Source organism: Oryx dammah, unplaced genomic scaffold (assembly GCF_014754425.2).
Source record: "Oryx dammah isolate SB20612 unplaced genomic scaffold, SCBI_Odam_1.1 HiC_scaffold_3, whole genome shotgun sequence".
In the NCBI taxonomy this organism is placed as follows: domain Eukaryota; kingdom Metazoa; phylum Chordata; class Mammalia; order Artiodactyla; family Bovidae; genus Oryx; species Oryx dammah.
Window position 1 is genome coordinate 21,799,903 of NW_024070187.1, and position 20,373 is coordinate 21,820,275.

Genomic DNA, 20,373 nt, shown 5'->3' on the forward strand with positions numbered 1-20,373 from the left:
ATGAGATGGTTGGATGGCATAAGTGATTCAATGAACATGAGTTTGAGCAACCTCTAGGAGATAGTAAAGGACAGGGAAGCCTGGCATAGTGGAGTCCATGGGGTCACAAAGGGTTGGACACAGCTGAGCAACTGAACAACAAGAACCTTCCTCTTCAGATTTTTGGAACAGTTTGAGTAGGATAGGTATAAGTTTTTCTTTGTTTATTTGGTAGAATACCACAGTAAAGCTGTCTGGCACTGGACTTTTGTTTGGAGGGATGGGGTTTTTTTGTTTTGTTTTTTAAATTACAGATTGTTTCACTTCTAGTTATCAGTGTGTTCAAATTATTTCCTTTTGACTCAGTTTTGGCAGGATGTAAGTTTCTAGACCTGAAGGAGATCAGCCCTGGGATTTCTTTGGAAGGAATGAGGCTAAAGCTGAAACTCCAGTACTTCGGCCACCTCATGCGAAGAGCTAGCTGACTGATTGGAAAAGACTCTGATGCTGGGAGGGATTGGGGGCAGGAGGAGAAGGGGACGACAGAGGATGAGATGGCTGGATGGCATCCCTGACTCAATGGACGTGAGTCTGAGTGAACTCTGGGAGTTGGTGATGGACAGGGAGGCCTGGCGTGCTGCGATTCATGGGGTCGCAAAGAGTCGGACATGACTGAGCGACTGAACTGAACTGAAGTTTCTAGAAACTTGCCCATTTCTTCTAGGTTGTTCAGTTTATTGGCATATAATGATTGTTGGAATCAAAGCCCTGAGGCTTGGTTCCCTTAGGCTCCCCTGTGTGTGCCCTGCCCTGAAGATGCCTGTTGAAGCAAGGCCTGTGTGCTCACAGGGGACCCACGTGCCACCTGTGTAGGCATCCATGGTTCTGCTTAAAAGCAACCCAAGGTCACATCTCCTTCTCTGTTGCGTTTGTCCCAGGTCTAGCGCTAGGCTGTGCTGAAGAGTAAACTGGGGCTAGGAGTCAGGGGGTTCCGTCTACAGGAATGGAATTGAGGTGACTGTGTTCTGCCTGAGAGCTGCCCCTGTGGCAGACTTTTCCCCGGAGCTGTCCGCCCTGGGTCTAGTGCTAAGTCACGGTGTGAAGTGGGTGGAACCAGGGTGCTCTCTCTGGGAAACGACTCCTGCGTGCTCCTTGGGCCTGTCTGCCCAAGATTCAGAGCGTAGCTGCTGCTCTGTAGTGACTGCACATGTCACCCCGGAGTGCAGGCTGACGGTGGTCTTGGTGATTCTACCTGGCTAACGCTGCAGGCTCCCTAGCCTGTTTCTGTGTATCTTGACTCAGTCTTTGCCCAGATTGCACGCCAGGCTGTGGTATGGAGTGGGCAGGTCGTCTGACCCTTCATACTGGGATGTGTGGTGAGGTGGCAGCCTCCAGGCCAAGGCTCTCTCTGCCCTGATCGCAAGCAGGTCTGCACGTGCATGCATTCCTCATGAGTAAATTCTAGGCTGCTCCAGCCCTTCTGTCTGTCTCAGCACATTTCCCGATGGGCGAGAGAGCTTGTCTCCTCCATGCAGGAGCCCAGGACTGAGGTGCCCAGGTAGTAGGCCAACCTGCTCACTCCTCAGGGCAACAGTCCAGCCACGTGCGCCTTCTCCTCCCGACAGATCTCCCGGGAGCACACGTCCTGGCCTGATGCTCCTTTCTGTCCTGCCCAGTTACATGGAGATTTTTCTAGCAGCTTTGGTTGTAAAGGATATTTCTTCAGCCAGTTCCCAGTTTTCTGTGAGTTCCACACGTAGATGTATTTTTGATGTGTTTGTTGGAGGAGGTAAGCTCCAGGCCCCCCACTTCACCATCTTAATCCCTCTCTCAAGGCAAATGTCTTAAAAAAATTTTTTTTGAAGAAGATAGGGGGAAGATATCAGAAATGAATGAATTTATCAAGGAAGAATAAATGAATGAATAGACATAAATATTTGCCGACAGCGGTTTATAAGAGGAGAGAAATGTGCTGGAACGTGTATACATACCGTTTCTGTAAGAGAATAGCTACGTCCACAATGTTCTTCCACAGTTCATGTGCAGCACTGAGGTCAGTTGTTTCTACCATTTTAGTAGATTTGTTTTGCCACATTTGCTGAAATAGAAGTGGAGGTACTTACTCTGGGCTTTGGATCTCTGAGAAGCCTCTTCTGTTGGTGGTTTTGCAAGTGTTAATGGAATGGGAAGACCAGGCTCAGATCCTTCTGCTCTGTGGTTACAGAGCATATTCCAGGGAGCAAGGTGGAGAGCAGTCAGCTCATGGGGTTTCATCTTCCCATTTTAAAGTGAAGAAAACAATAAAAATGGTAATTTTCTCAATCACACCCACTGTAACTCTTCTCATTTTTTTTTTTCTCCTCTTACTTGGCTTTGGAAAAGAAATAAGAAGAGTTTGTTTTCTATTGGAATGAAAGTGTACTGGACTTCAGGAGAAATAGATATATGTCCCAAGCCTTCCTAAAGTGACACTGACTTGAGACAGAATATTCTGAGACTATCTCTGGCTCCCAGATTTGAAACTTATCCTCCAACTTGGTAAGATTTAGGGAGAGAAACAAGGCAGCATTATTTGTGTGGGAAATTCAATGCATTTCAAAATATTCCCGAGTCTGCCTTGACTGTTCACACAGTCTTATCAGTTCAGTAAGAGCATAAATTTAAAAGCTTTAGGCAGAAATGGCATTTTGTAACATTTTCAAGTGAAGAGAAGATAGCCTGTTTTCTAATTGACTTATTGGAAGGTACCAGAGTGATGTGGTACAAAACTGTTAAAGCCACAGACCAAACCACTGTTAAGACACATTTATATTCTGACTGTAAAGACTGTTTAACTTAAGAATGTATCCACCCACCAGGCTCCTCTGTCCTTGGGAATTCTCCAGGCAAGAACACTGGAGTGGGTTGCCATGCCCTCCTCCAGTTCATTCATTTACCAAGCCCTTATTAAGAAACACTGAGCAGGCATTGACCTCGTCAATGAAAAAAGCAGGAAAGTCTGGGCTGTCATGGACTGTCCTTGTAAGGGGAGACAGACAAGAAGCAAGTAAACAGATAAGGTCATTTCAGCTGGTGACAGTTCATTTAAGGTTAACACGACCCTGATGGAGGAGCATGTTGGATAAGGCCATCTTGTTCCATACTTAAGCAAAGTTTTTTTGAAAGTTTGTCATAATAGCATTGAAACTTTTATATTACTGTATGTAAAACAGATAGCCTGTGAGATTTTGATGTATGACGCAGGGCACCCAAACCCCATGATCTGTGACAACCTGAAGGGGTGGGGTGGGAAGGGAGGGAGGGGGTTCAGGAGGGGGGGACACGTCTGCCTATGGCTGATTCGTATTGGCATGTGGCACAAACCATCAGAATATTATAAAATAATTATCCTCCAATTAAATAAAAATTTTTTAAAAAGCAAATTAAAAAAATGAAAAAAAATGTCAGTTGAGAAAGGAGTCTTACAAGATTGTCACTGTAATTATTACACAAGGAAGAAAAAAACACAGGACTAGGTGGTGCATTAGGCGGGTCTCTTAAGTTTGTGATCAATAAGCTGAAGGGAGCTTGGCTGCCATGACATCTCTCAGCCCTTGAATAGGGGCCAAACAGGGAACAGGCTTTGCAGAAATAAGGGTATCACATCACTGTATTATCATGTTTTATAACTGTCTCTCCTCTTTTTCTTTAGACGTGGGTTACTAAATCCTGCCATGGGGAAAAAAAAGGTTTGCAACAGTGATGCAGCTGAATTCCTTAGGTCAGGCTTTAGGATTTGCACAGCATTATTGAGCACCAGCTTATGCCATGTATGCAATGAGTGAGTACAAAGGATGACAACACCACCAAAGTGGCCTAGAAATCTGGGGAAATGGGATGTCGGGATCATGGAAATTTCTGGTTGAAAGCTACTACTCATTCCTGTCTTGTAATGTATGTGGGAACAACCTTCTTGTTCTTATTCTGTTATGGTTACTTGTTACGGCTTTTGGAAAATTTACTGGATCCTGAGAGACAGTTCACATGTTCCCTGTAGTTGGAGCAGATGTTATTGGCAGGGCATTCTACAGCTGCGTCCTCTTCTCTACTAATAGACGTGGCTACAGGTCCAGCCCCAGGGACTGAGTCATAACTGGTTATACTAATCCTATTCTCCTTTGCCAGTGATTCACCTAGGGTTAGGCATGTGACTTAATTCTGGCAAATGAAACATAAAGTGATACTTAATGTGGGGCTTGGGGGGGTTGGGGCAGGCAAGGTTTCCTGGCTGATAAGAAAGAGACCTGTGCAGGAATCCTTGGCAGTTGCTGAAACTGAGAAGCTGCTGTGTGAGGACCTGACACTTGGAGCTTCTGCAACCTTTTTGTGTCCTTGAGGAAATAATATTTTTAAAATGTTTGTTTATTTATTGTTGGCTGCACTGGGTGTCTTTTGCTGTGCCCGGGCTTTCTCTGACTGCGGCAAGCAGGGGCTCTTCTCTAGTTGTGGTGCGTGGGCTTAGCTACCCTGCGGCATGTCGAATCCTCCAGGGCCAGGGACTGAACCCCCGTCGCCCACATTGGTAGGCGGACTCTCAACCTCAGGACCACCAGGGAAGTCCGAGTGAATACGGTTGACACAGAGGGAATGTCTGAGATGTTGAACTAGCCTTGTAATCATCTCACTCTGGTCTTATTAAAAAGAATAAGGCCTATTTGTTTAATCTAGTTGTAGTCAGGTATTCTGAGTTTTAATCAAAAGCATCCTAGTTGATGCAACAATGAAAGGTTATGGGCTCTGAAATTACACATACATATGTTTGAGTTCCAGATCTACCGTTAGTGGACTGTTTGACGTTGCATATAAGTCACTGGGTCTTTCTGTACACATGGGGCAATAATAATCATACTACTTGGGTAAATTGTGAGGGCTAAACGAGATGATGCCTAGAAACTGAGAGCATGCAATAGCTAGTCAACAAATGTTTTTTATCATTATCATTGCTTCTATGTTAAGTCATCAAAGAAAGCCTTCGGAGGTGGGCAAAATGGGCACCTGCTCAGGCATTGGGAACAGCATCATTGAGGAGGGCAGCCTGAGGGAGTGAGGGGGCGACAGTGGCACCTGGAAGAGAAGAGATGTGAATACCTTGATTCCTCCTCAGAACTGTCAGCTCATCACCTCGCCTGATCATCTTGAAGGTACAATCGCAGAAAGTGTGGTTTGGGCCATGCACAAGTTGTACATGGCCAGCAGATGACTTTGCAGGCCCAAGCAATGTTTTTTACAAAGTTGAATTACTTACTAAATTAAAAAAGACAAGATTCCATGTAAAATGTAGATCTGTGATCTTACTATGATATTTTTTCAAAAAGAAAGCCCCTGTTTGTTGAATCCACTTGTAGTCGGGTGTTCTGATTTTATCATCAAAAGCATTCTTGTGGACAAAGGCGGGCTTGGGAGTGAGGTGTAGGTGGGCCTATGGGCAGGGCAGTGTGGGCTCTTGCTCAGAAGTTAAACCTTCAGTATGCGAGTTTGGCTCTAACGTGTACTGAACTTGGACAGACCACTTCTAAACCTCGGTTTCCTTATCTTAAAGATGAGGTTAGCAGTAATTACTGTTTTATAGAGTTGTGATGATTACAAAAAATAAAGGATGTACAATGCCTAGGATGGGTAAGTGAGTCATAAATGCTGGCTTAAGACAATTATTCCTCAAAGAACAGGTCTGGCTGTGGCTAGAATGATCAGGCCTGGGGGACGAAAGAAAAAGAACAGTTTAAGTCTCCTCTACCAAGGGAAAATAATCATCAGACTTCTGTGACCCGAGCTGGAGGAGAAGTCAACAGGCAGTAAGCTGAAGACGTTTCTAAATTTCCTTCTTTCGGTAAGGCTCTTTCCAGTTTTATTGACGCAAAAAAAGTTGAGTAGCAGGAGGCATGCCAGCTGTTGGGTGATCATGCAAAGTTCTGTTTCTTCCAGCAGAGGCCTCTTGTGCATAGGAAATGAGGCTGGTGGCGGCTGGAGGGGGACCCTGGGTTAGGACGCTGGTTTCCTGGAGGCTTCCCCAGAGTAAGGCAGGGAGGGGAGACTAAGAAAAGGCTTGCGGCCCTCTGCTCTCACCCCATCCCCTGTCCAGCCTTCACAGAACCGGCTGCCAGTGCCCTGGAGTGCTGGAGGCTTTGCTGAAAGAGAGAGGCGGGAGGGAGAGAGGCAGAGAGAAGGATGGATAGAGAGAGAAAGCGGGGAGGAGGGAGGGATCACAGAAGAAAGAACAGAGCAGCCTTGTTGAAGCTCCTCTGGCTCCGGCTCCAGGGCTCAGAGGCAGGGCGTCCAAGAGGCTCAACTCCAGGGTCAGACCTGCAGGGTGACCCTTCCTGCTGTTTTTCAGTCTATTTCATTTCCCTTCATTGTTGCTACCTTGGCAATTGGGTGGCATCTCAATGATTTTTCATCGTAATTGAATTGCTATGGATCTATGGAAACTTGGCACAAAGCCCCCGGGGTAGCTGATTGCTGGGAACAAAGTCAGATGAGCTCTTAAAGGGCACAGTAGCAGAGAGTGATGAGGACCAAAACTGAACGTTACAGCATGACTTGAAGAAAGGGCCAACCTTCTGGTGATGGAGGGAGCAAGGGGGGGTCTTCCCTGGTCCAGCATAGCTGCTTCTGTTGAAGTGGGTTGGACGTGTGGGTGCGTGTGACTTACTGCCCACACTTCCTTTCTTTGTTAATTTTTACTGGAGTGTAGTTGATTTACAATGTTGTATTAGTTTCAGATGTACCGCACATTCTTCCTTGAAATTTTAAACCTGGAATCTCTTTGCCTTTCGGAACCACAATGGCCCCCAGTGCATTTGCTGTGTGCCTGTGTGGATCATCATTCAAGATGTGCTTTTGGCAAGGCAGGAAAGCAGTCAGGGCCAAGTGGTGGCTTGGACCTTCCCAGAGCAAAACTGGGAAGGAGAAGACAGCCAAGGGTTGCGTTGGCATTGGGCTGACTTGCCCAGTGGTCCATGAGCATATGAGTGTGTACATCCCCACCAGTGGGAATGGTAACGTGCACCACTGCTAGGGCCCAGGTGGTGATGGGGGGGATGCAGGGGCTGGGGCTTAGGAAGGAGATGGGGATGTTTCTTTTGGGTTAAGATGAGCCCTTCCTCAGTATCTCCCCCAACCAGCCATATTGAGGATTATAGGAAGGAGGTGCTATCACATCGTAGGCATTTTAAAAAGATGGCAATTTGGATAATTTACTTAGGTGATCTTCAAGATATTGTCCAGTCTTGAGAAAATGAAAGAATTTTAGTTACATCTTCTTTTGACTCCATGCCTCCTTAAATCCATTACCTGGGAAAGCACAGTTCAGAAAGGAAGTTCCCCAAAAAATCACAAAATGAGGAGAAAGATATGCAACCCAGGGACCTCCCATCAATGAATAATTCATATTTAAGCAGTTTAGCCTATTATTATGGGGAGAATCAAATCATGTGAACATTTAATCAACGTATCTTTTTAGGGGTACTCTGGGTTCATTTTGCATGTTGGCTGGGGTATGACATGATTCCATTATTTTTATACATATTTGTAAGTATTTTTTCCTTTCTTTTTTAAATATAGAACTTTACAGGACTTCAGACTCAGACATGGCTAAAGAATAACCTGTGGAATCAGATATACCTGGATTTGAATTTGGGGTGAGTAGTTAATATTCAGATTATCTGTTTCTTCATTGTAAAATTGGCGTTAAATATGAACCTATAGGGATGTTTTGAGAATTATGACTAGAATTCGTTACAGCAAAGGGGTTGACACATCACAGATGCTCAAATCTGCCTGTCTCCTTTGCCTCTTTATTCTGGCTAAGATGCAGAGGGTGCATTTGTGGGGGCTGTTCTCCATGGTATTGCCAAGAACAGCTTCACCACATCCAAGTACCACAGGGGACTCTGGCGGGTGAACGGGCAGCAGCCTGGCTTCCTGCTGCCAAAAGACAAAGACTGCAGATCCTGAAAAAATCTGGGTTGTGCTTGCAGAGTGTAGAAGGCTGAGAAGATGACGAAGCCTCTAAGGAAGCTATTTTTGAATGGCTTCCTGCTGAGAGACGGGCTTTTGGGAAGGTTTATTTCAGGCCCATTGTAGCTCCCCACCTGTCTGCTGCATTCCTTCTGCTGCTTACCCCCATCTGCTGGGCCAGAATGAGACACGCTCCTTCCTCAGAGGCACAGGCAGCACTGGTGGCCTTTTGTCCAAGCATGCACACTCAGGACACCACTGTGATTTGGGAGGAGAGAAAGGAACAGAAGAGAAATAGGGCTTCTTGTTAAAGAAGGGAAATGCTATTTTCACTTCCAGCATGTTTCTTCGTTGTTCCTCCTGGAGTCCGCTTTTCTTTAACATGACCTCCTGGTACGGGAATTGTTGGAACAGTAAAAAGCACCTCACACCTAAGGCTTAAAACATCAGCTTGCTGCTTCATTTACTGGTGAATCTGCCGCTGGGGCTGGACTCTTCAGGCAGCATCGCCTGAGGCAGCGTGAAGGCTCCACCGCTGCTGCTGCTTTTGCTTAGTCATTTGAGTCAACAGAGTCTGACTCTTTGCCACCCCATGAACCGCAGCGCGCCAGGCCTCCCTGTCCATCACCAACTCCCGGAGTCCACCCAAACTCACGTCCATTGAGTCGGTGATGCCATCCAGCCATCTCATCCTCTGTCGTCCCCTTCTCCTGCCCTCAATCTTTCCCAGCGTCAGGGTCTTTTCCAGTGAGTCGTCGGCTCTTTGCATCAGGTGGCCCAAGTATTGGAACTTCAGCTTCAGCATCAGTCCTTCCAGTGAATGTTCAGGGTTGATTGATGGTTGGGATCCTCTCAAAGCTTCACTCCTGCACACGGCTGCCATTTCTGTTGGTGGTTTCCCCACATGGCCGCTTGGCTCCCTCAGAGCATGCGTGCTGACTGGCTTCCGGCAGGACGAGACCTGACCTGAGGGACTGGGAAGAAGCTGTATTGCGTTTTCTTACCTAACCTCCGGAGTCACTCACCGTCACTTCTGCCCCTGTCACAGGCCTGGCTAGATGTGCAGGGAAGCAACGTCGGCCTCGCCCCTCAGAACATAGGCCTCGCCTCTCAGGAGTGTCGGCATGATATGGCCAAACTGGTGACCTTGTCACGGCCACCTGGAAAAGAACTGTCACAGGGGCATGGAACTGGGGGAGGAACGGAGGCATATGCTTGGTGTTGGAGAGTTAAGGAGACTCAGAGCTATTTTTGTTTTAGAAAAATAACTTCCAAAAACTGGAATATAGGCATACCTCATTTGATTGTACTTTTCTTTATTGTGCTTTGCTAATATTGCATTTTCTTTCTTTCTTTTTTTTTTTTACAAACTGAAGGTTTGTGGCAGCCCTGTGTGGAGCAAGTCTATCAAGCGCCATTTTTACAGCAGTATTTGTTCACTTCATGTCTCTGTCACAATTTGGTAATTCTTGAAATATTGTGAACTTCTCCATTATTTGGTATGGTAGTCAGTGATCTTTGATGTTACTATTGTAATTGTCTTGAAGTGTCACAAATCACGTCCTTACAGGTCGGTGGTGGTGCTGCTGGTTGGTCACTCAGTCGTGTCTGACTCCGATTCCATGCACTATAGCCAATGGGAAGAATGCTGGAGTGGGTTGCCATTCCCTTCTCCAGGGGATCTTCCCCGCCCAGGGATTGCACCTGGGTTTCCTGCTTTGCACGCGATCCGTACAAGTTGGTAAACTTTGATAAATGGTGTGTGTGCGCTGACTGCTCCGGCAAACGGCCGTTCCCTGTCGCTGTCCCTCTTTAGGGCTTCGCAGTTCCCTGGGACACAATATTGAAATCAGGCCAATTAAGAACCCTTTAGGTGCCTGTAGGTGTTTAAGTGAAAAGGTACGCCTCTCCTTTTAAATCAAAAGGTAGAAATGATCAAACTTAGGAAGGCACATCAAAAGCCAAGGCAGACTGGAAGCTAGGCCTTTCGCACCAGCTAGCCAAATTGTGAATGCAAAGGGAAGGGTCTTGAAGGAAATGAAAAGTGCTGCTCCAGCGAATACCCAAATGATGAGAGAGAAAAGAACCTTATTAAGGATGTGGAGAAAGTTGTAGTGGTCTGGATAGACGAGCAAACCAGCCACAATATTTCCTTAAGCCAGAGTCTGTTCCAGACCAAGGCCCTAACTCTCCAAGTCTATAAAGACGAGAGAGGTGAGGCAAGCTGCAGAAAATAAGTCTGAAGCCAGCAGAGGTTGGTTCATGAGGTTGAAGAAAAGAAACATTTCCATGGCATAAAAGTGCAAGGTGAGACAGCAAGGGCGACAGAAGCTGCAGCGGGTTGTTCAGCAGATGTGAGATCCAGAAGATATACGGTAAATTCGTGCTGGAAGTCTTCCTGTCGCAGAGCCTTTGTTGTGCTAATGTCTCAGGACTTCCTCACTAGAGGCATGGGGAACACAGAGGCTTGAAGAACAGTGCTTGACGTGGAGGAAGATGAGGTGATATGGCCTACGTGAAACTAGCCTAGCAAGGATTTGACAAACCGAAAGCTTTCATCTCCAGTTGAAACACTTTTGATAATTTTTGTTGTTATTCATTTCTGGATCAAAAACTTGATTCTAGAGTGAGCTGTGAATCTGAGAACCAGGCTGTGGAGTGATCCTGTGATTATAAAGAATAATCTTAGAAAAGTATTTATAGAGATCAAACAAGATGAGGTCATTAATTTGCTTTTCCTTTTATTATAAAAGTAAAATAAAAAATAGCATTTATAAATCCAACATTTTTTCCTTTAAAAGTATTTGATCTAAAAAACATATTTACAATAGCAAAATGCAGAAAAGGGAGGAAATACCATTTTCAGCATTGATTGTAATCATGTTTAAATATTGGCATGTACATGTTCCTTTTTCAAATCACAGACACAATTAGAAAAAGCAGTGAGCTTTTTTTTTTCCTTTTTCCTGCCACCTGGCTTGCAGGATCTTATCAATAGTTCCCCCAGAAGGGATGGACCCATGCCACTGCAGTGGAAGCGCCAGGTCCTAACCACTGGGCCCCCAGGGAAGTGGCAGTGAGTCTTTTAAAATCATACCAAGGTACAAGGTGACATCCCTTTCCATAAGCCTTGATCTGAGTGCACACCTGTGCTGTGGACAGCCAGAAGGCAGGCCAGGTGGGGGTGTGACAGCTTGTAATGAGAGTGGGCAAGCAGCAGAGGAACAGCAGCAATGACAACAGAAAGCAGCCAGTAAAGCTCGACAAGCTACTGCATTCCCAGCGGGGTATCAGCCCAGCCATCAACTGAGCTAAAATTCATTTAAGAACCTAAGAAGAAATCCACGTTTAAAAGGCCTGGAACTATATCCAGAGTGATCCAGGCCGGCCTGTGTTCCTCGGAGCACCCTTGAGTGTGCTCTTTCCTCCAGGCGACACGGCGGAGTCTCCGAGCTTTGGTTTCCTCGGTGTTGGAAACTGCCAGCGGGCTAAATTTTGCCTTCTATAGGTCCTTCCTGCCCATAGTCATGGGGCACTTTGTTAAGAGTTAGCAAGGAGGTGCCGCTGGTCAGACACTCGCCGAAGCTGAGTTTGCGGAAGGAGGTCTCTACACCGCTGTCACAGACGCTGTCGTCCCGGAGCTCGTCTGTGGAGAGAAAGCACGGGTCACAGGGCTGCGCCCGACGTGGCCAGGCCGGCCTGCAGGGTGCCTCCACCCCAGCGGGGCTCCCCGTGCGTCAGGCAGGCTCGTGGGCTGCGTCGTGGGCCTCCGCTCATCCCCACAACCCACACAGTGGGGTGGGGCAGAAAACACCGAGCGATACAAAGGCTGTGAAAACATCAGAATCAGCCAAGTGTTTTCGCCTCTCTTACAATGTAGCCTTGTGTTTGTCAGAATCCTTTCTGAATTTTATTGACTCAAAGTGTACTTTTTTTCTTAGAAATTAGGCGTATTTTTCCACCTACTATCTATTGTATAGCAGAGGAAATTGCTGAATATAAGCAAAATAAATTGGTGACAGAAGTAGGAGCTAAAAATGAGCTCTCTGGGCTGCACATGCTATTCGACACCATACACTGCCTCAAGAACATTTTGGTAGCAAAAAAAACAAAAAGTGAAAATTCGCTTCTACTAGGCAGTTAGGTCTGATTTCCCTTTGAGAAGTGTCTCTAGGGAGCTGAAGAGTGTGAATGATTTCCCGTCGGGAGGGAGTGACCAGGGAAAACAGAAGTCTACCACACCCGAGTCAGAGGGCTCCTTCTTGTATGTTAGATACCAGCGCTGAAACAGTAAGACCTTCATGGCAGTGGCAAGGCCATGGTTACTGATGGATTTAGTCAACCGATCAGTCTTTATGGGTTTCTGTCATGTGCTAGGAACTGTGAGGTATTTTAAAAATAACTATAAAATGAGGGCTTGATGCTTTCTAAAACAGAAGTGTTTACCTACTTCTTAGTGTGGAAGGAGCATCGGGTATGAGACAGGAGATGAGGGTGGTTTGCTCGGGGTACCTGCTCTCTTCTAAAGTGTGTGTAACACCTGTCCTCACTCCCTTAGGACGGCCACCCCGACGAGGAGACACTGGTGTTGAAATGGATGGTGAGAAGGAGCCCGCCAAGTAAGGACCTGTGCGGGGAAGGGGAAGAGAAGGCTCACAGGCCCTGGGCCTGGATCAGTGCAGCGAGCTGGGGGAGCAGAAGGAACACAGGGCAGGGGGCGGGGAGGGGGCGTGTGAACGCCACGTAGGAAAGAGAGGACAGACGAGCCCCTGCCGCCACCGCCCGCAACAGTGCTGGGCAGGCAGGATGCACTCAGCGGAGACTGGCTGAGTGGATGCCTGAACAGGAGTGCACACAACCAGAGCCACGGCATTTTTAAAGAGAGTCACGCTCCCTGAGTGTAGAGAATGGACTGTAGGTGGTGACAGAGTGACAGCCTGGAAACTGGGAAACCAGCTGGGAGCTGCCGCAGAAATGAGGTAAGAAATGGGGACGGGGGTCGAGGGGTGGTGGTCACAGAGAGGAGGAGGCTGCAGGGAACGCTGGGAGATGCTGGGACCAGGGAGTGTTCACGGCGTCGCGGCCTCCTGGAGCACTGCCTTGCCCACGAGCGCTGTGGCAGTGCTGAGTCTGGGCATGAGGGCGTCCGAGCCCTGTGCCACAAGGAGGGGGCTCTGGAGGCTGAGACAAGGTGGGGGTGGGCATGGCATGGAGAAGTCCAGGGGGAGGTGGCCTGAAGCAGGAGGTGGTGGTCACCTGTGCCCCAGGGGCAGCTGAGGAGGGTGGTAAGCAGAGCTGAGCGGACATGGGTCCTTCTGGTGAGAGGACTCCTGGCGCAGGGGTAAGCGGAGCTGACCACAGAGGGTCAAGGAAGGACGTCATGTGGTGTGAAGAATAGCTATAGACTTCGAGGAAGCTTGGTTGAATCAGAGAAATTGGTGTGTAGCTGGGGATCAAGGGAGTGTTTGTTTTCTGTTTAGTTTGAAAAGATGAGGGGAACCACACCTGCTTGCCAGGGGATCCAGTCGGGAGGGAGAAAAGGCTGACACGTGAGAGAGGCAAGAATCAGAGGAGTGTCTGGACAGCTGAGAGGTGGGCTGGGGGGTTTGCTGGTGCAAAACCAGAGTTCCAGCTCCTTCTGTGTTCTCAGTGCAGTGAGGCGAGGACACTGGGTGAGTAAGGAGGAGGAAGATGTGCTGGCAGTTTGGAAGGAGAAGCCGAGATGGAGGTTTTGGGAGATGGAGGACTCTTGTGCTTATGTGTTTAGGCGGGGTGACAGGTCAGTGTCGTGGAGGTTGGCGGGGGGAGGCAGCTGAGGGAGGAGGAATGAGGGGACCCCTGGAGGGAGGACACTGAGCAGCTGAGGGAAACGTCGGGGTGTTAGCCCACAGTCTGGGGCGCTTAGTCCTGGTTCCACAGACGTTGGTCTGCTCATCCCACTCATAAATTTAAGAAGTGAGAGAAACTGGGCTTACCTTCACCACCCGTATCGTGGTGTTTTTGTTGTCTGTTGCGGACCTCAGTAACTCGTGTGTCAAGGTGACTGTGCTGGGGACAGCCCCTCCCTGAGCAGGAGCGGCGGGAGGGGGTGATGATGCACCTGGGGTCCGAGAGGGACACGGACGCAGGGACAGTGTGTTCAGGAGTGATGGTGAGAAGGACAGGCCACACCCCTGGAGACCAGAGGCACGTCTCAACTGCTTTCTGTCTGTTTTTCGTTACCTATTTGTGGCCTTGTGGAGGCGGGGGCGAATGGCAGCGAGTGGGCTTGGGAGGTGGTCTTGGCCGGGCTGGTGTCTGCGGTGCAGAAAGCTGCCTGGATCACGTCAATGGCCTCGGTGTAGCCCATCTGTCTCAGGGCCTCCACCAGCTCCTTTATGGTGCCCCCGGAGACCTGAGAAATGAAGGAAGAGTATGCTTCTGTGTTCCAGCCTGTGCAGGAAATAAGCAGGCAGGCTGTAAACTCGACACCACATGCCGTCCCTGCCAGGCTGCCTCCTCCACTGAGATAGCCAGGGGGCATGGAAGGTCTGGTGGAGAGCTTCTAAAAAGCAGGGAGCCTCAACATCGTCTTTGAATCAAGTTTCCTGTTTCAGCTCAGAGACCATTCAGGAAATCACAGAGAAGCACTTCATAGTGAGCAGAGAGACTGTCGAGGCAGTAAAGCTCTAGAGTGAAACCTACACAGTCTCCCTGAAGCTCTGAAGACCGCTGAGAGATGAGCAATGATGGAATTTTCAATAGAAAGTAACTTCACCCCGTGGTTTTTCAGCATTTATTTTAGAAATTAAAAGCATCACCAGGTAATGGCTCTGCTAGGAGTGACCTCACAGAGAGCTGCTTCCAGGATGTGCTCACATGAGACCAAAGGCTGTGCTGGGCTAGAGGAGGGCACGGATGTGGACCACAGTCTCTTGTTCAGGAGATTGGCATTCTATGACCATCCTGACCCTCCAAGTAGCATTTCTGTAGCACACCTCAAACTATCTGAATAAAACCAAGGTGGGTCTCCTCCTGGCCTGGGTCACCCTCCCAGGACATGGGGAGTGACTAAGATTTTATTGCTCAGAATTAAGGGAGAGGGGAAGGGACTGTGCTCTGGCCAGTAATGTTAACAGAGTCAGATAAACACAGCCAAGGGGGTCGCTAAGAGTTGGACGTGACTTAGTGACTCAACTACAGTGACAATGTAAGGTGACACGTTACCTCGTAGTTGTCCATGAGGGTTTTGGAAGGAGCGGGACTCAGCCGGAAGGCGTTGTTCAGTATCCCCAGACCTAATTTCTGTGCCAGAGTAGCCCAGTTTTTGTCTGGATCAGGAATTTCTAGCAACTTGTAGAGCTGCAGCTTTGCATCTTCAGTCAGCTGTTTCATGTCTCCTAAAGGAGATCAAGAAGAAACATGACCGTCCTAACTGATCAGAGACTCTCACAGGGACCAGTCATGGCCACACAGCTCCCCCTCCCACCCCAGGGAAGCAGTCGCGCTCTTGCACCGGAGAGTCAGCAGCCACCCAGGTGAGCAAGAACAGCCCACACTGTGGTAGATCACAGCTGGACCTTCTCCGTGGCAGGACCCCCCGCTTCTGAGAGAAGCCCCCGCCTTGCACAGCAGAGTCTGGTAATGCCGGGTCTCCCGCAGCCCCTTTCGGGGTCAGGATGGAGGTGACCCTGGCTCAGGGCACCTGGTCCTCCCACAGCTCACCTTGTGCCAGCAAATCATCAGGCGTAAACTCTGGCTCATAGGGTTTCCCATTTAATATGTCAAATACCTGTTGGGAAGAAAAACACGGGGATGTTACAGGGACCACCAGGGAAATCAGCTGCTTTGTGGTAAGGAACTCAGCCTGTCTTCCTCAGGAGGGGCTTGTACCCCCCTAAGATGGAGTGGGAAGAGGCGTCAGTGCCCTGGCCTGCAGACATGTTTGCCCTCTGGGGCTCTGGGCCCAGGAGGCTGTGCCCCACCAGCGCTGTCTGAGCCACATAGGAAGACCCCACCCAGCCTCACAGAGAGCCAGGCCACAGCCCTTTTGAGGGACAAAGGTGGTCCAGGCCACCCAAGCAGCCACGTGCTGATCAGAGTCGATGGTAAATGACGTTTCCCTGAGAGTTAGGGCAAGAACTGAACCCACGTCATGCTGAAGCTGTGCTGCCTGGCTGCCCCTCTTTCCTGGTAAAAAGGCTCCTAAGAATCAGTTTTTTAAGCTTGCTCAGATTGAGGTGTACAAATGCTCACAAGGCTTGAGGATAGCCTCGTGCCACCATTCACCTTTTAACTGAGGGGCCAAAAAAGTCTTAGGATAAAAGAAAAGAAAACATAATAGGAACCTACTGTATAGCACCGGGAAATCTACTCAATACTTTGTAATGAACCATATGGGAAAAGAATCTAAAACAGTGGACATATGTGTAACAGATTCAGTTTGCTGAAACTAACACAACACTGTGTATCAACTATACCCCCAATAAAAGTTAACCTGTAAAGGAAAAAGAAACCTCCATAGCTATGGAGGCTTTTCTGCATTCCCTGCGGGCACTTGGCTGACTGGCCCGGGTGAGGACCGCACAGGGTCACCCAGTGGCTTATCTTTGTGTTCTGTGGCGAGGCTTCTGGGAAGACCAAGCGCGCAACGTAGTGGGCTCTCTGCAGGGTTACTCAGCTCACGCCACACGGGCCCTGAGGAGGTGGTTTCTGCCAGGGAGCAGCACCTGCCCCTCAGGAGTTCAGTTAGTTGGGCTGGAGATGTGCGCTGCCCACCTCCTTCTGTGGCTGCCCTCCCTGGGCCCAAGGACCTGGTAACCGCTTTTACCTTCAGATCTTGGGTCAGCAGAGTTCTGAGGAAGGCTTTAAGTCTGTTCTGTTTCCACTGATGAAAACCCCCAGAAGAATCCCCATTTCGTCTCATGTTCAGCAGGTACTTACCGAAGTTCAGGCCAACCATGCCATGCATCCTGGCTTCAGAAACTCAGATGGGAAGGATTCTGGTGTGAGTTCAGAATGCACAACACGCTCTGTGAATTCTGAGTTTCTCTCATCTAACTCTCATCTGATTAGGCATACACTTTTATGTTCAGAACTCTGCTGACCTAGATCTTTAGCGGATAGGCTTTTCAAGATAAATACAGCTCGTGACAAGCAGCCTGTCTTTTAAAAATACCAGGTGCGGGCTTCGGGGAATAAAGACTGAGGAAGACCACTTGCCACCTCAGAGGCAGCCAGCCCGCTGGTGGAGCGGGGCTCACCTGCCAGCTGGAGGCCATGTCCAGAGGAGTGGTTCCCGGTACGACCCCTTCATCCTCTCCATCCTCATCCCAGGAGTCATCCAGGTCGTACAGAGGCTCGAAGTTCTCCACCAGGGGATCTGCTCCTGCAGAGCCAAGTCACACAGCATTAGGTAAAACCCACATCGTCTCGGCTCCTAACTGCCCGCAGGGGTCAGATTCTATAAATATATAAAACATTCCCACTGAAATATCCAGAAACCTGCTTTTAAATTCTAATATATCTTGATTGTAAAGGTGACCAATGATAGCTCTGTATAGCCAAGGATACTTTCAAAAACACAGACTTGGACTGACGCTCACATTTGACCCCATAAGATAGTTGTGAGCAATGCACCTTTAACCTGAGGACTGAGAATGGTGGTTTATAGGGGCTACCTGGTGGCTCAGGAGACAAGGTTCCAACCCTGGGTTGGGAAGACCCCCTGGAGAAGGAAATGGCAGCCCACTCCAGTGTTCTTGCCTGGGAAATCCCACGGACAGAGGAGCCTGATGGGCTACAGTCCATGAGATCACAAATAGTCGGACATGACTTAGCGACTAAACACCAAGGGCACACGCTTAGGCTTAAGGCCCCATGTGTTCAACTTGATGCCTGGCACTTCGTGTTTCTGTGTCTTCACCTCCTTGCTCAAAAGAGCAAAGCTGCTTTCTGTCTAGTGCCAACCTGTTCTGTTTTATTCCTGGGTTATGGCACTGATCCTTAAATGCAAAACACCAAGACGACCTTCTGGGAGGATGTGTAGTTATTGAAAGGTCATAGCTTCTAGTCTGAAGGCATTTCATTATCATAACCAGTGACTCCCCAGACTAACCATAAACACTGCAATTACCATCTCTTGTTCATGGGAATGTTCAACTTGACAAAGGAGAAAAGAGAAGGCTGCTGCTTATTTGGGATATGATGTCAGAAAAATGTGGTGCCAAAGAAAAGGTTCTTATATTTTTCTGGTCTCAGTTTTTTTTTTTTTTTTTTTTAAAGAAGGTATTTAATTTTTTTTTCTTTTCTTTTTTTTTAAAAATTAATTTATTTTTTATTTTACTTTACAATTCTGTATTGGTTTTGCCATACATTGATATGAATCCACCACGGGTGTACATGCGTTGCCAGTATTTAATCTGCTATTTTCTTGAATTTGTGAGGCATTTATTTTCTAAAAACAATAACCTTATAAGTAAATCAAATATGCTAGGACAGCCTTGAGATACCAATTACATTAAACATTTTTGAGGTTCTAAATGTATAAGGCAGTGGAGATTCAAGGATGAGCAGGAATAATTTTCCTATATCTCATAGGATGAAAGGGTTGAATTGGAATAACACTCTACATCCTTGAGCAAAGCAGGGGAGAGAAACAGAGAAGAGTCTGGAAGTTCAAGGTGACAAGATGTGACTCAAGCTCTGCCCCTTACTGGGGCCCGGGAACTGGGATGCAAAAGTCTCATCAGTCTGTTTCCTTGGCTATAAAATGGGAATAGTAATGGGATTTGTCTCAAAGGGTCACTGCAGATTAAGTAAGATTAAATGAGACCGTGTGAAGTACCTAGCCCAACAGAAGCTAGCAATTTTTAGGGTCTGGTACATGACAGTACTCGACACATGGCCCATGTGTCTGTCCCTATCATTTTGGCTTCTCAGAGACCTTTCTTATAAATGGAGGTCTTCAAATGCTTTATTATACCAATAAACACTTCCTTCTGAGGACCTGTGATGGGACCTTAAGGTTGATACTGCTCCAAATTCTACAAGGAATTCAGTTCAACCTTAGGATCTCCTGTCATGGGACTCAATCCAAATCCAAAACAAGTGAGTAAAAACTAACATGACCATCAGCATGGCACCCAGGATTACTAATACAAACAGAGCCTTCATGGCTGCTAAGTGGGATTTGCAGCCAACTTTTATTTATTTGTGCCTTTCTGTAGCACGTCCGTAGGTTAAGGAGGCGGCCTGGCTGCTCTAGTGGTCTGGGTTTGCCTTCCTGATGACATTTTCTAGGGCTGACTACCAGGCTGCCTTACCTGCTGCTTTGAGAAGAGCCGCCAGCCTGGTGGACCCCCTCCCGGCTGCTATGTGCAGGGGTGTGGTTCCATCATAAGTGGTGCTGTCCACGTGGGCATCACCCTAAAATCCGCCCACACAGAAAAGGGTTAGCTCAAGGTCCTCTCGCCCTTCTGTCCCCACCTCCCCTGCCTGCGTGGCTCTCCAGGTCATGCTACAGGCCCAGCTGTATTCTAGGCAGGCTCTGCCAGTGCAGAGATCCTCAGAGATGCCGGGCAGGGGAACAGTGGAGGGCCTGAGCGGCTATTCTGAAGCCTCCAGTAGATACTACACAGGTAGAGCCGACGGTAGGCAGATGAGCTGTTAGCCAAGTTGTTCTTTGAAAAGATTTTCCCAAATACCCTTTGGGAATTGAATGAGAAGGCAGGTAAGTGCATCCCTCACCTCCAGGAGCAGGCAGCCAGCCAAGGAGACGTCGTCACGCTCCACAGCCAGGTGCAGTGCCGTGCGCCCTGACTTCCGCTCCTGGGCGTTGACGTCAGCCCCCGCGGCCATCAGCAGCAGCAGACACGGCAAGCTGTTGCTCATCATGGCTACATGTATGGCATTCAGACCTACGGCCCAAGCACAGGGATGGTCACAGGGAAGGAAGGCTGTTGGGGGTCAGCATGGGTCTCTATTCCAGTTTTTATAGGTGCTGTAAGTCAGCTGTCCTGCATGTAAACCCCAGACTCCTTTTGTGTTCTAGAGACAATGAGAGCACATAAACATTCTCTGAATAAAGGATGCTTTCTACATATTGAGGGGGCTTCCCTGGTGGCTCAGATGGTAAAGAATCTGCCTGCAATGCAGGAGACCCAGGTTTGATCCCTGGGTCAGGAGAAAGGAATGATAACCCACTCCAGTATCTTGCCTAGAGAATGTGTAGCCTGGCGGGCTACAGTCCATGGGATCGCAGATAGTCAGACATGACTGAGCAGCTAATAGTTTTTCTGCATATCCAGAATGGTGTTTGCTCAGGTCTTGCTTTTCCTTCCTACTGACTATTCCAGATCATCTTTAAAGGAACTAGCTGTATCCAACAACGGGCATTTCCATAAGAGATGATGAATTCCC

General features: G+C 48.1%; 1 protein-coding gene and 1 long non-coding RNA gene across 3 annotated transcripts in view; one reads left to right on the top strand and one right to left on the bottom strand.

The window, feature by feature from the left end:
- Positions 1-10,849: 10,849 nt before the first annotated feature.
- Positions 10,850-20,373, bottom strand: part of NFKB1 (nuclear factor kappa B subunit 1) — a 124,621-nt gene continuing 115,097 nt past the window's right edge. The window contains exons 18-24 of one of the 2 annotated variants that reach the window (XM_040237755.1): positions 19,702-19,871; positions 19,278-19,380; positions 17,217-17,341; positions 15,679-15,745; positions 15,181-15,353; positions 14,197-14,368; positions 10,850-11,620 (exon numbers count right to left, since the gene is read on the bottom strand). In XM_040237755.1, coding sequence (XP_040093689.1) covers positions 11,463-11,620; positions 14,197-14,368; positions 15,181-15,353; positions 15,679-15,745; positions 17,217-17,341; positions 19,278-19,380; positions 19,702-19,871 — 968 coding nt within the window. In that variant the 3' untranslated portion in view covers positions 10,850-11,462. The remainder of the gene's footprint in view (positions 11,621-14,196; positions 14,369-15,180; positions 15,354-15,678; positions 15,746-17,216; positions 17,342-19,277; positions 19,381-19,701; positions 19,872-20,373) is intronic. The other variant, XM_040237756.1, reaches the window with a different exon arrangement.
- Positions 11,719-20,056, top strand: LOC120861883. Its single transcript, XR_005720646.1, has 3 exons — positions 11,719-12,953; positions 17,135-17,368; positions 18,553-20,056. It is a non-coding gene; the product is annotated as an uncharacterized LOC120861883 (long non-coding RNA).